A 12404-nucleotide genomic window follows, 5' to 3' on the forward strand; every position below is an offset into this window, starting at 1 on the left:
CAAAAACTAAGTTGATATAGTTTTAGCAAAGTTTTATTAAAATTTTTTACGCTACTTAAAGTGTACCTGTTTCGAGAGTCCCCTTGATGCAAGTAAGCATAAGACTTATCGATAGTAATATCGAAATACTCGCTTCCCTACCATAGACGCCGTGCAAATTTGGAGTTTGATTTGTTTAAAGCAGTTTCTGTTTGAATTTATTGCCGTACCAACCCATAGCTGCTAGCAGATATCTTGACAAAATGCGTCCCCCAGAGTTCAAACTTAACAATCCGCCGGAGGACCTGATCTCCGCCGTGAAATTTGGCCCCAAATCGAATCAGTACATGGCGGCGTCTTCTTGGGACGGAACGCTTAGGTTTTACGATGTGCCGGCAAATCAGTTGCGCCAGAAATTTCTGCAGGATGCTCCCATTCTGGACTGTGCCTTCATGGTGAGACTCCTTTGTACACACACGCAATCCCCTATTAAACCCGCGATCCGCAGGACATAGTGCACGTGGTCAGTGGATCTCTGGACAACCAGCTACGTCTCTTCGATGTCAACACCCAGGCGGAAAGCATAGTTGGTGCCCACGAGGAGCCCATCCGATGCGTGGAGCACGCCGAGTACGTCAATGGCATCCTCACGGGCAGCTGGGACAATACTGTGAAGCTGTGGGACATGCGGGAGAAGCGCTGCGTTGGAACCTTCGAACAGAACAACGGAAAGGTGTACTCCATGTCCGTGATCGATGAGAAGATCGTGGTGGCCACCTCCGACCGCAAGGTGCTCATCTGGGACCTGCGCAAGATGGACAGCTACATCATGAAGCGAGAGTCCTCGCTTAAGTATCAGACCCGCTGCATTCGCCTATTCCCCAACAAAGAGGGCTACGTGATGTCCTCCATCGAAGGACGGGTGGCAGTGGAGTACCTGGATCACGACCCAGAGGTGCAGCGCCGCAAGTTCGCTTTCAAGTGCCACCGGAATAGGGAGCAAAACATCGAACAGATCTACCCCGTGAATGCCTTGAGTTTCCATAATGTCTACCAGACATTCGCCACCGGCGGATCCGATGGCATTGTGAACATTTGGGATGGCTTCAACAAGAAGCGCCTTTGCCAGTTCCACGAATACGATACCTCCATTTCAACGCTGAACTTCAGCTCCGATGGCAGCGCCCTGGCCATCGGGTGTTCCTACTTGGACCAGCTGCCAGAGACTCCGGTCACCGTGCCACATCCGGCCATCTATATACGATATCCCACGGACCAGGAAACCAAGCAGAAATAATGTTATCTACCGAAGCTCTTCATGTTTACGGCAAAGTTATACATCATTTTTTAAAGTAAGCTACTTAGAATACACTTTTAATTTCAAGCGCCTATCTTTGAAGAAAGCCCACATCAGCTTTCCCAGCACAAATGAAAGTTCTACAAAACTCATGACGGAGGCCCCTATATAGAGGCTTATGATGCCGCCAAAGTTGGCCAGTAAATCTATATGGGTGTACTTGAGTTTCGTAACGATTTTTGTCATTACGCGCTGGCTATAATAAACCTGGGCTTTTATCAATCGTTCTGTCGAGTTTTTTGGGCTATAAGAAGAAAAAATTTTACCATCTGTTGCTTAAGAATATATACTTGAACTTACTAATCCAATTTGCGCACATTAAGCGACATTTTGTACTGCCGAGAATTGCAATTATCTGGACAATCACAAAAGTGGCCTTGTCGTGAGTCGTTAATGTATTTCTCCTGCTCCCCCATCTTCACGTACGTGAATATATCGGAATTAAAGCCCAAGCAGTGTGCATCCTTAATTCCGCATTCCGGAACTCCCTCTAAAAAAAAAAAATTGATAAAGTGTGAGAGAAGCTGGTGTTATTCCAATAATCACCAATGGGAGGCAGAAAAGCTGGCAGGGAGCAGTGGCAGGTCTTCCATACAACTAAGTGGAGGCACACCGCCCGGCAGTTTTGCCGATTATAAGTCAACGAAGTGTTCTGGAAGCCAGGGTTCTTTTCGTTCTATGGAGTAAGGTATTTGGATTACTTTTCCTCATTAGTTGCCATCTATACACACGTCAAAGTAGCAACGTCTTTTGCTGGGACTCATTTCATAAGTATTTGTGGAGGTTTCCGTGACCATCGGATGCACAGCAACGAAGTTTTCCGTATCCGGATACAGGTGGTACATCATTTCATTGGACCATTGGCGTGGTTCCTTGATCATGAGCTTGGTAAGCAAAACAATTTAAACAAAATATCACCATTTGCGGGTGAATCGGCTACAGGACTTACGTTCAATCCAAATGGAGTCTGAGTGCCTATGTTGTTCATAAAGGAGTAGCTCCCATTGATCGTGAACTTCAGGCCCGATTCCTCGCCAGCGGTGCTCAACTTGTAGGGATAAAACTTGTTGGTCAGGTGATTTTTCCGGGAGTTTTCCGAAATCATGGAGTTGAAGACCAAGCAGTGGCCCTTCACCGTCTGCTCCCGCACAAAAAGCTTGCAGCAATCGTAGGGAGTCTCATCAAAGACACAGGAGTCGGCGACAAAGAGCTCATCGCATCGATAGGTCATATAGTTCATCAGGTCCGTCAGTTTCAGATGGCTTATCCTCGTCAGATTTCGATTGCTAAGAATCCTAATCCTCTTAAAGTTGGAGAAATTCATAATGTCCAGAATGGCAAGTAGTTGCTGAAATGTTTCCCGGAGCTCGGCACTCGGATGTCGTGGCAGAAAGCGGAGCAAGGCAGACGGAGCCCTCTGCCAATTAAAATGGCTCCACGGGCAAACGGCCACAGCTGGAAAGTCGATGTGGTACACTGGCAACTGGGTGGTGTCTATCAGGCTGACCAGGAGCTGCTCGCTGTGGCGATGCCTCAGCACGGTGTACAGACTGAATCCGGTGATCACCGCTGCCAGGACGATGGTGAGCCACAGGCAGCGCTGCCAGAGATGCGGCTCCCCAAAGACGTGCTGCATCCCGGGGATGCTGGAGTGGGCGAAGGAACTGCGCAGTCTTTCGCGGAACTTCAGACCCGCTGGCTTGTTCCTGAAGCGGAGCAGTCCTTGTCTCGGCCGCGGAGCCACGAGTTCTTTGGTGTACAGCAACATGACGAATGGAAGAAGTTTGCCAAAGTTTTGCTTAGCCGCCTGCTCAATGAAATGTATGGGTTGGAAGTAATTGCTAGTCGGAGTAACTTATTAATAAATAGAAGCTTTCATTGAAGAAGCAACTTGTACAAATGGGTTTAATACCCATATGTGGCACTTTCCCCAGTGAACCGAGCACAAATGCACAAACTTTTATGGGAAATCAATTACTTTATTAACTAAATTAATGCCTATCAGTACATTCGTCCATTGCGAACCCACTAGGCCTTGGGGGCCAGGCTCTTCTTGATCTGGGCTAGGTGGCCCTTTAGCAGGCAAATGGCTCCGCGGTAGGCCCACTCACAATCATTGGATCCCTGCTCGTTCTTGTCCACACAGGCGGCCAGGGAGGCGTGGAAGGCCTCGTTGTGGTCGGCGTGGCTGCCCACCAGCTGCTGGTGGATGTTCTCCACGCTGAAGCCGCTGGAGACGTCGAACAGGTTCCACTTGGTGAAGACGCACTTGATGTAGCACTGGGTCTTGGCGTCGTTGGGGTACTCCCAGTTCTGGTACTTCTCCACCAGATCCACGGGCACGGCCAGCTCCTTGACGCACTCGTCCCGGTAGGCCAGCATGTCGTTGCGGTTCTTCACCACATAGTCAGCGGCGGCGGAGGTCTTTAACCCAATGGAAGGCGATGAATTATTCTGGACCTGGTCGCAGGTTATCTCAATCGAGCACTCACCAGTCCAATCAGCACGCAGATGGCAACGAAAACCTTCATATTCACTTTCTGTTCACCTATTTCTCCAGCGATCGAGCGCAGACTGATCCCAAATAGGGCCTGGCAGCCCTATTTATACGAGTCCGAGGGATCCGATATGGGTTCGGGAATGGACTTGGTACCTGAGGGGTCTCCAAGGCGCGATTATGCTTCCAGATCCCCATTTTATTTTTACACTCCGCTCCAAGCTGGGCAACTGATTCTTTTGTGATGGGCTTTAAGCTTGGGCACAAGTGGACAACAAAGAATTTCTGGATGCCATCTAATGACCTCCATAGGGAGAGTCGCTGATAAGAGTGCTCCCCTCCAATCTTTGCAAATTGGCGCGTTTGTTTTGTTGTTGCTGAAAACAGATTAATACACATGTTTAGCAAGCGCAGCACATTTGGTACACTACAAAAAAATGCAGTGTCTTGCAAGAAAGTATTGAAAGTATTTGAAATGACATTCATTTGTGAATTTTATTGATTGATTATGCATGTACATTTATTCGGAATTTATTAACTATTTATTTATGGCAAAGTTGCAAGCTACTTATGGAAATAAATTCCTTTAAAGTGAAAATGAATTTCTGCGATTTAGAAACAGCATTCTTATTTCATTCGTTTTGCTGAGTGTAGCTGAGAAAGCCTATAGTTTGTTAGGTCTGGTTGGCACTGCACTTGAAAATTTTCCACTGCCTGAGCAGGTAGTTCTCCGAATGGGTTTTGTTTTCTCGACTCATACATGTGCCCATCCCAGGAACCAGGTGAGTGGTGCCTTTGTGTGCGCTTCGATTACAGGTAAGTGTGGGAACCTGAGATCCCAGCTGGCCCTAGGAACCTTGTGGTAGACGACAGCAGGCGAAGTGATCCAAGATGTTGTTGAAGCAGCCCAGCACCGAGATGCCCATAATCAAGCCGGCTATTCCTCCATAGGAAACTGCAAGTAGAGCGGATGGATACATGTCATCGCGCATGTGATTGGTTCCAAGCTCACCCATCAAGTCGATCAGCGTGAAACGCAGCATGGAGCGGTAGGAGAACAGGGTCTCCTCCTGGAAATACACGTCTATCTCCACCTCCGCGCCATGGCTGCTGTGGGTGCTCAGCTTCTCTGTGTAGGTCGACGTGTGGTACTGGGTGTGATCGCACTGGGGAAAGCAGCCACAGTCCACGGTGTTGAACACGTTATCCCGGGACTCTTCGATGATGTTGCTCATGGAAAAGAGGGAAACTAAGAGATGCATTATATATTTCAACGACTTAAGCCTAGAATTAGACCCACGTCTGTGCCTATTGAAGCAGGCCAGATCCTTCACACCGCAAATTCTACGCCCGTTGCTTTGCTTTGCATCCGTAATGTTGGCTTCATCAAGGATGGCCTGCACTGGCAGTTCCAGGGAGCAATTGCACTTGCTGAAGATGTAGTTAAAGTGGCACTTGTAGATGCACTCCGAGCGCGACCGCCCCTTTGGGATTTCGTTCTAGGGTGAAATTTGGTTATGGAGTTTAAGTAATTCTAGCCCAGAAAACCAACCGCAAAGTAACAACGACGCATTTGAACAGGACGGGCCCGGACCTCCAGTTCGGCAGTGAAACGGAGTGGTTCCACCGGAACCACGATGCGGTCCTCCGAGGAATAGTCAATGCTCATGCCCAGCAGCTGAGTGGGTTCGTGCACTATCACCTGGAGTGGTAATCACTGCCATGTCATGACCTACTATCTATGTGCTATTGGACTCACCCCCAGGGTATTCAAGGTGTACAGACTGTGCTGCCGTTTGATCTTCACATAGAGCCCGCTGTAGGATCCCGATGCAGCCACGGACCAGGGCCAAGTGTCATCCTTTCCCGAGGACACCAGCGAGTTGAACTCGAAGGCGAAGCCATTGAAGGTCTTGGTGGGTCGGAACAGGTCGCAGCAGTTCATGGTCCTGCGACGCCACTGGCACTCAATGAAGAAGTGCCGGCAGTTGACCTGCAGCGACTGGTAGATTCCCCAGCTCGTCATGTTCCAGTTGTCCAATTCGGCGAACTCCGTGAAGTTGTCATCCGTGAGGTGGGCTGACATCGGGGTTTGCCAGATCACGGACTGAACCAAATTGTAGGCCTTGGTGAGCTTCTCCGCTTTCAGGCTGCTGAAGTGGATCGGGATGATGGTCACGGCTGGAAAAACTATCTCGGACACGTGCATGTCGGTCCTTTCGATGGAGGTCTGCACCCAGTAGTAGAAGTACCGCTCCGAGGACAACATGCTCACATAGACGGTGGCCAGAGCGGCCATTATTTTCATGGGTATTCTAGCGTATCTGCGGGGAAAAGCGATTATTTCTGGATACGAAAAGTAGTAGGCAGTCGTGAATATCACTTACCGCCTGGTCGAGGCCCATCCATTCGCCTGCTTCTTCTTCTGCTTCTTCGACTCCCCGTGGTCATCATCATTAGCCTCGGAGGCGGGCTCTGGCTTCCAGGCGGTGGCACTCATTTCACCCAGCGGACGAACTGCGACTGTGGGAAAATCTCGCTAATTGGCAGTTCGGTGCGCTAATCAATGAGCAGACAACCACTTCTGTCAGCGGGCTTATCGATGGCAGGAAACATAACTACTCAATTACAAAGCTTGTGAGCCATAATGGATGGGCTAACCGGCGGAACTTGGCCCGCTGCAATTACAAGTCAACTGGCCATAAAAGGGTTCCGCGCATTCCGGCCAAAAGCTCAGTGATTGAGTGACTCGTCACCGGAATGGCCAGTGGCGATAAATCGGACAAGCCGACGGAGGCAGCTGAGAAGTGTCTCGTGGATTTGCTAAAGGTCCACTTTCGGAGCTACTGCGAAAAGTCCACCATTCACTGCGTTCGCTACTTGTACGATTCAAACCTGCACAACTTGGAGAGGTTTGTTCATAAGCATTAAGACCTATTTTCTAAAGAGATATTCTTCATTTATATTATATACTTTTAGAATCATCTGGTCCGGGCTGCTCATCATCAGCATCGCACTGTCCTTCTTTTTCTACCTCCTGCTCTCCGAGCGATTCGTTTCCCAGAAGCTGCAGACGGTGGTGCAGGATCCCCAGTACCCCGTATTCCTTGTGCCATTTCCGGCCGTGGCCGTGTGCACGGACAACCGCATCAACTGGAGGAAGCTGGAGGCGGCCAAGGAGCAGTTCCTGCCGACGAATCCCAGCGTGGAATTGCTCGAAAGTTTCACCGTGCTGGTTTCCCGGATGGAAACTCTTCGCTTTGGCAGTTACCTATCGAGCTTGGCCCAGCTGGAGAACGACAATCTGGAGGCAGTGGCTTTTGTGAACCTCACTGAACTGGCAGTTTTCCTGACTCTCAAGTGCGAGGATATCATGGTACCGAAGTCCTGCCTGTGGCGCAGTTCCTCCTTCGATTGCTGCGAGTACTTCGTGTTGGAGAAGACGGAGTTTGGGTTTTGTTTGGTTTTCAATTCGGATATTTCGCCACGCTCCCAGGCAATTAAACAGAAGGAGGGTCATAACTTCTATCCGAGGCACAATGCCAAGGCAGGTCAAAGTTCGGGCTTGAACTTTGATCTAATCCTGAACGACAGCTTTAGGCGACCCGATTCGCAGACAAATAATAATGTCTACGTGAGTATCAATGACAGGAAGTAAAGTATTAACCTGCTATAAGGAACCATACCCAGGTAATGATCAAAAAGCCCCACCAACTCAGCAACGTCGTGTATTCCATGACCCAAAACACCGAGACCTACGTGACTGTCCGTCCGGATCTCACTTGGACGGACAACTCCACGCGCAGCATTCCGCCGGAGCGCAGGAACTGTCTCTTTGCGGACGAGCAGGGCGACCTGAACTCCAATGACTCGGCCCAGAAGTATGGGAAGCCCTTTCAGCTCTCCAACTGCCTCAACAGATGCCACGAATCCTACCTAATCCAGCTCTGCAACTGCTCCCTGCCCATTTTCTTCCTGAATAACAAACGGGGTGAGTCCAAAGTTCACTGTGCCAGCTCATAACTCTGTTAAGTCTTAATATTTTCTTTCAGTGCCGGAATGCAATGCAGTCAGCCTGCGCTGCCTGGCTCGTCACAATGGTAGGAGAAACGGAGGACATTAATTCTGGAAATAATACCCATCTGTTGCAGACATTTTCAGCTACGACAAGCGGAGGGACGAGGATGCCCTTTTCAGTGCCACCAAGCTGGGAATGACCTGCTCCTGCTTGGTGGACTGCTACCTGCTCGAATATTACACAGCCACCACCACTCTGCCCTTGTCAGCCCATAAACTGTAGACCCAAATGGCACCTTCTTTGATTTCCTGAGATATCTGAAACCATTCTTTGCAGACCCAAGGATCCGCAGCAGAAACTCTTCAGGGTGGATGTGCACTACCAAGTGGAGACCACGCCTTTGTACCGCACAAGCCTGGAGTTCACCATCATCGATCTAATTGGTAAGGCAGTTTGCTGGCTAGGCAGTCATATAACTGGTGTACTTGTATTCGCAGCCAATCTGGGTGGCATCTTTGGACTTTGCCTGGGGGCTTCTATGGTGAGTGCCTTCGAGCTGATTTACTATCTCACTGTGGGTCTCGCAGTGCATCTGTATGACAACCAGTACTATGGGGTCTTACTAAAGCACCTGAAGGTTAAGTGGTCAACTTTCAAGGGCTACCTCGGCAACGAAGTTGAGATTCCTGCTGCCCACAAGGATGCTAGTGACAGCCAATTACGGCATCCCTTTAAGCACAGAAAAAATGCATGGTAATGATGGTTTCAGCTTGAAATTTATTAAATGTTTAATGTCAAAACTTAATGGGCGTTATTTTCCTCTGGCCAAATGGAATAGTTACAACGCGGGGTTGCGGCTTTTTCAACTTTCTCTTGTCATGAATGTACAAATAGAGGCCAATTGAGAAGTAGTAGGCCAATTCGAAGGCGCTCAGCAAGGAGGCTCCCAAAAACAGCCCTATTATGCCACCAAAGCTGGCTGAAAAGATAGAATAATACAGCATAAGATGAAGCTTTAAAAGACAGCCATTGCCTACCCAGTAGTTCCACAAAGGTAAACCTCATGGTGGTTTGATATTGGATGAACCATCCGGACTGGTAGAAGATATCCAGTCGCATTGTGCCCGCCTCGGTGTCCGTTTCATTATTACTGCACAGGATTTTAAAGATTTTTAAGAATTTTAGTGGGTGACACATAGGATTCACTTACTCCAAAGTGGTGGTGGTGAACACCCTGTCGAAAATCAGCTGAGTGCAGCTGGTGAAGCAGTCGCAGATCATGCTCTCCTTGAAGGGATTCTTAACGTAGTCGTCCTCCTCGGGATGCCGTTCAATGCTGAAGGTAACTATGATAAAGAGCAGTCAAATTACTCCATGTCAGATGTCCTTGAAGAGATCTCACCCCTGTTGTCGTAGAGGCACTTGAAGTCCGAGGCTTTGCACACCGTAAAGTTATCTGTGAAGTTGCAAAATAATGAGGAAGTTCATTCACGTAATAGAAGATCAAGTTACCCTTGTCAGAGATGGGAAAGAAGATAGAGGGGGAGCACTTGCACAGTTGGATGACATGTTCCTGGTGGCACCGGCTCCGGCAGTTCCCCACCCAGTAGTCGAAGTCCGGAAAATTCTTGTAGTGCGGATTGTGGACCTCATCGGCAAAGATGCATCGCCTGACCTCCGGAGTCACCGCTCGGGTTCGCTCATCCGTGACTGTGAATCGGGGCGTTACACTGATCCTGGTGTGGGCCTCATGTGGCACATGGCGCACCACGTCGCTCCACTGCTGCGGCTGCTTGATCATCACGTTTATGTCCCGTTTCCCAGGACGAATGTAGGATCTGTTGAGCCGCACGAAGACATCCAGGCCAGAACCCTCGCCATACTGCGGGGTGCGCAGGGGATAGTATTTGTTCTCCTTCTGCAGTTGCGGACACACAGATACTTTGTTAAAATCCCAACTTATTTATAACTACTTAATTGTTATCCCTGGTATGGGTTTACTCACGGCTTTTTGTCGCGATACCGGACTGATTTCCGTGTTGAAGACAAAACACAAGCCGGACTCTGTGAACTGATACTCAATGAGCTCGCAGCAGTTTACTGGGTTTCCCCGCCAGTGGCAGATGTGAAACAAGTCCTGGCACTTGAACTGGATGAACTTGTAGACCTCGCGAAGGTCGAGGTGATCCAGCATGTGGAGCTCATCAGACAGAGTTTTATTCTCAAAGAAGTTGGACATGTCATTCAGGCGCGCCAGGTGAGGATCGCCTGCCGCCGTGAAGAACTCTATGAAGAGATGCTTTTGGGCAGCAGACGCGTTGGCGCCCAGGAAGTGATGCACTGCCTCGTTCTCGAGTACCATCCAGTTCAGACGGTTCCTGGGACAGAAGCCAATCGAGGGAAATGGTATGCGGAAAATCGGGAGCATCGTGTTCCTAATGGTGGTCTGTATGCGCACCCTTTGGTAAAGTTCGTTGAGGTCCACATAAACCACTATGGCACCTATGCTGGTGGCCACCAAAATCAGCAGCCAAATCAGCCTGAAGTGTGAAGTGCAGCTAGCGATTGAATCGAGAAGTTAAGACCTTTTAGAACAGCTTACCTCTCGAACTTCCTCATCTTGGGATCCGCCAGATATCTTATGCCGTGCACGGAGGACCCTTCTGCGTAGTCCTTGAGATATGGCAGCATAAAGTGCCACAGTTTTCCCAAGCGCCTGCCCTTCCCGGCATGCCGCTGCGTCGGGATGAGTCCCGATTGGCCGCCATAGTCCCTGAAAAGTGGACGACGGACTCTGGGCAGTTCCAGTGGATAGAACATGGCTCCACTTTGGAGCAAGGAAAATACTTGGATGCGCCCCGCTCGACGGGTGCAATTAAATTGGACATTCAAATTTAAGTTAGCGCAGAGGAAAGCCTCCGCAGCATTGAACTCAATCAAAAAGCAATTATTCGAAATGGTCGGGTGGGCGGCTCCGGATCTTGACTGGCTCTCCTGCCCCGCCAAAGCTTAAATCACGCACACAATTAACACTCGAAGCGGCAAGTGCGGGTGGCAGGACTAAAAGTGGACAAGGACGCGCCACTTGTTTACTCAACTCGATTCGGGATGGCGGGGTGCAGTCGCTGTCCATTGGCGGCGTAATCCTCCGTTGGCTCTGCTGTTTGTTCGTTCATTAAAAGGAGCTTCTGCAGTCGGAAAAACTGGTGAAGTACTCCGAGTATCTCAGAGAATCTAAAAAGCAAATCGTTTTCCATGCATTTTGTACATATTTTTGAATGAAAGCTTGAATGTCGCGCTAATTTGATTTATTTATTTGGATTTATTTCACCGCACAGCAGTTTTCTCCCAGTGTAAGTGCCAACCACTGGCGGTCGGAGGAGTCTGTGTTACTTTTTATTGAGTGCTGGTCAAATGGAAAACTTGGGTAAGATGTTGGACATTTTTGTCAAGCTTTCATTCCGATTGTCTGTCGCTCCGAATTGTTTTGTGTAAACAACTGAAAATATTTTCGATTTGTCATTGCGTGCATTCCCATTCCCATTCCTTGGCTTTGACATTGTTGCCCTCTTCGATTGCCAGGATTTCGGTGGCTTGGCTGCGTGATTTATTTGGCCAACAAACTATGCCCGAGTTTCTCCGACTTGATTTTCTGCAGTTGCGTGTTTAGCGCCACGGATTAAAGTCGACTTTTGGGGCAAAGCGGATAATGTCGTCTTGCATTTGCGTTGGCCCTGCTCCAATGATGCCAGCGCCCAGTTATTAGCCAAGTTAGTTAGTTGGTGGAAATGAATGTAATCAGCAGACGAAACAGATTATTCCCTGTACCAAAAGTTCCTGGGAAATGCATTTTTCCCAATTAAAAATGGTTCTGAATATAAGAAATTACTTTTTTAGTCAGCTAAAAAGCTAAGCTATCAAAATCAACCATTTTTTTGATGATTAGGTAACAAAATTTTTTTTGCCCATTTTTCAGTTTTTTTTATAAGAAAATCCATTTTTTCCAATTAAAAGTGGTTCTGAATGTAGGAAATTACTTTTTTAGTCAGCTAAAAACCTAAGCTATCGAAATCAATCAATTTTTTGATGATTAGGTAAAAAAAAATTTTTGGCCATTTTTCATTTTTTTGTAAGGGGTACCATCACAATTTTTTGCAAAAATGGCAAAAAAATTTTTTTTAAATTTTTCAATGTAAATTGATGGGTAGCTTTAATATTAGTTTAGACAAGCACGGAAATTCATTTTCGGACCATTTTTTCCCACATAACGTCTATCCGGTAAAAGGACAGCACGTCAGATCCTTTGGGTTCATAACTCCACCCACAAGGATGCACACGTGGTTTCCTGCTAATCCTGGCATTATGGACAACCCGAATGGACGCCAATTAGCGTGGTGTCAATCAAACATCCCGACTGTCTGCTCAGAATCTGAATGCCAATTGATTTGTGTGCTCGTCCTCGAATTTTCGGTTATGCTCTGGGGTTTCAGGTGAAGTTGGGCTTGCAAACCGCTCAGCGGGGAAATGACAATTTCAGCATTTTCAACATTGAT

General features: G+C 48.2%; 6 protein-coding genes across 8 annotated transcripts; 2 read left to right on the forward strand and 4 right to left on the reverse strand.

The window, feature by feature from the left end:
- Nucleotides 1-98: 98 nt before the first annotated feature.
- On the forward strand, nt 99-1558 carry LOC26526242 (mitotic checkpoint protein BUB3). The gene is made up of 2 exons (XM_015153884.2): nt 99-434; nt 488-1558. Exons 1-2 carry the CDS (start codon nt 243-245, stop codon nt 1274-1276), a joined length of 981 nt encoding a protein of 326 aa, XP_015009370.1. The 5' UTR covers nt 99-242; the 3' UTR covers nt 1277-1558.
- On the reverse strand, nt 1337-3259 carry LOC6554600 (pickpocket protein 19). The gene is made up of 5 exons (XM_001981299.3): nt 2286-3259; nt 2068-2220; nt 1883-2012; nt 1637-1826; nt 1337-1580 (listed from the first exon to the last, which is right to left on the reverse strand). Exons 1-5 carry the CDS (start codon nt 3102-3104, stop codon nt 1337-1339), a joined length of 1536 nt encoding a protein of 511 aa, XP_001981335.1. The 5' UTR covers nt 3105-3259.
- A 35-nt stretch (nt 3260-3294) lies between these two features.
- Nucleotides 3295-3943, reverse strand: LOC6554656 (general odorant-binding protein 99a). Its single transcript, XM_026983712.1, has 2 exons — nt 3829-3943; nt 3295-3760 (listed from the first exon to the last, which is right to left on the reverse strand). Exons 1-2 carry the CDS (start codon nt 3865-3867, stop codon nt 3365-3367), a joined length of 435 nt encoding a protein of 144 aa, XP_026839513.1. The 5' UTR covers nt 3868-3943; the 3' UTR covers nt 3295-3364.
- A 541-nt stretch (nt 3944-4484) lies between these two features.
- Nucleotides 4485-8200, reverse strand: LOC6554657 (pickpocket protein 19). Of its 2 annotated transcripts, XM_026980258.1 has the most exons (7): nt 8147-8200; nt 6221-6356; nt 5593-6157; nt 5386-5535; nt 5134-5332; nt 4846-5082; nt 4485-4788 (listed from the first exon to the last, which is right to left on the reverse strand). In XM_026980258.1, the coding sequence occupies exons 2-7, from the start codon at nt 6331-6333 to the stop codon at nt 4682-4684; spliced, it is 1371 nt and encodes a 456-aa protein (XP_026836059.1). In that variant the 5' UTR covers nt 6334-6356; nt 8147-8200; the 3' UTR covers nt 4485-4681. The 2 variants fall into 2 exon arrangements, with proteins under 2 accessions (XP_026836059.1, XP_001981337.1); XM_001981301.3 differs by lacking the exon at nt 8147-8200 and having other exon boundaries at nt 6221-6381.
- LOC26526171 (pickpocket protein 19) lies at nt 6545-8612 on the forward strand. The gene is made up of 7 exons (XM_015153882.2): nt 6545-6745; nt 6813-7467; nt 7524-7824; nt 7886-7933; nt 7985-8129; nt 8188-8294; nt 8349-8612. The coding sequence occupies exons 1-7, from the start codon at nt 6594-6596 to the stop codon at nt 8606-8608; spliced, it is 1668 nt and encodes a 555-aa protein (XP_015009368.1). The 5' UTR covers nt 6545-6593; the 3' UTR covers nt 8609-8612.
- A 33-nt stretch (nt 8613-8645) lies between these two features.
- LOC6554658 (pickpocket protein 19) lies at nt 8646-10671 on the reverse strand. 2 transcript variants are annotated; one of them, XM_001981302.2, is made up of 7 exons: nt 10463-10671; nt 9857-10409; nt 9364-9769; nt 9254-9307; nt 9062-9197; nt 8889-9001; nt 8646-8830 (listed from the first exon to the last, which is right to left on the reverse strand). In XM_001981302.2, exons 1-7 carry the CDS (start codon nt 10669-10671, stop codon nt 8646-8648), a joined length of 1656 nt encoding a protein of 551 aa, XP_001981338.2. The 2 variants fall into 2 exon arrangements, with proteins under 2 accessions (XP_001981338.2, XP_015009070.1); XM_015153584.1 differs by having other exon boundaries at nt 9857-10391; nt 10454-10671.
- Between the last annotated feature and the right edge of the window lie 1733 nt (nt 10672-12404).

The sequence above is a fragment of the Drosophila erecta genome, unplaced genomic scaffold (assembly GCF_003286155.1).
Source record: "Drosophila erecta strain 14021-0224.00,06,07 unplaced genomic scaffold, DereRS2 tig00000000-arrow-pilon, whole genome shotgun sequence".
NCBI lineage: Eukaryota > Metazoa > Arthropoda > Insecta > Diptera > Drosophilidae > Drosophila > Drosophila erecta.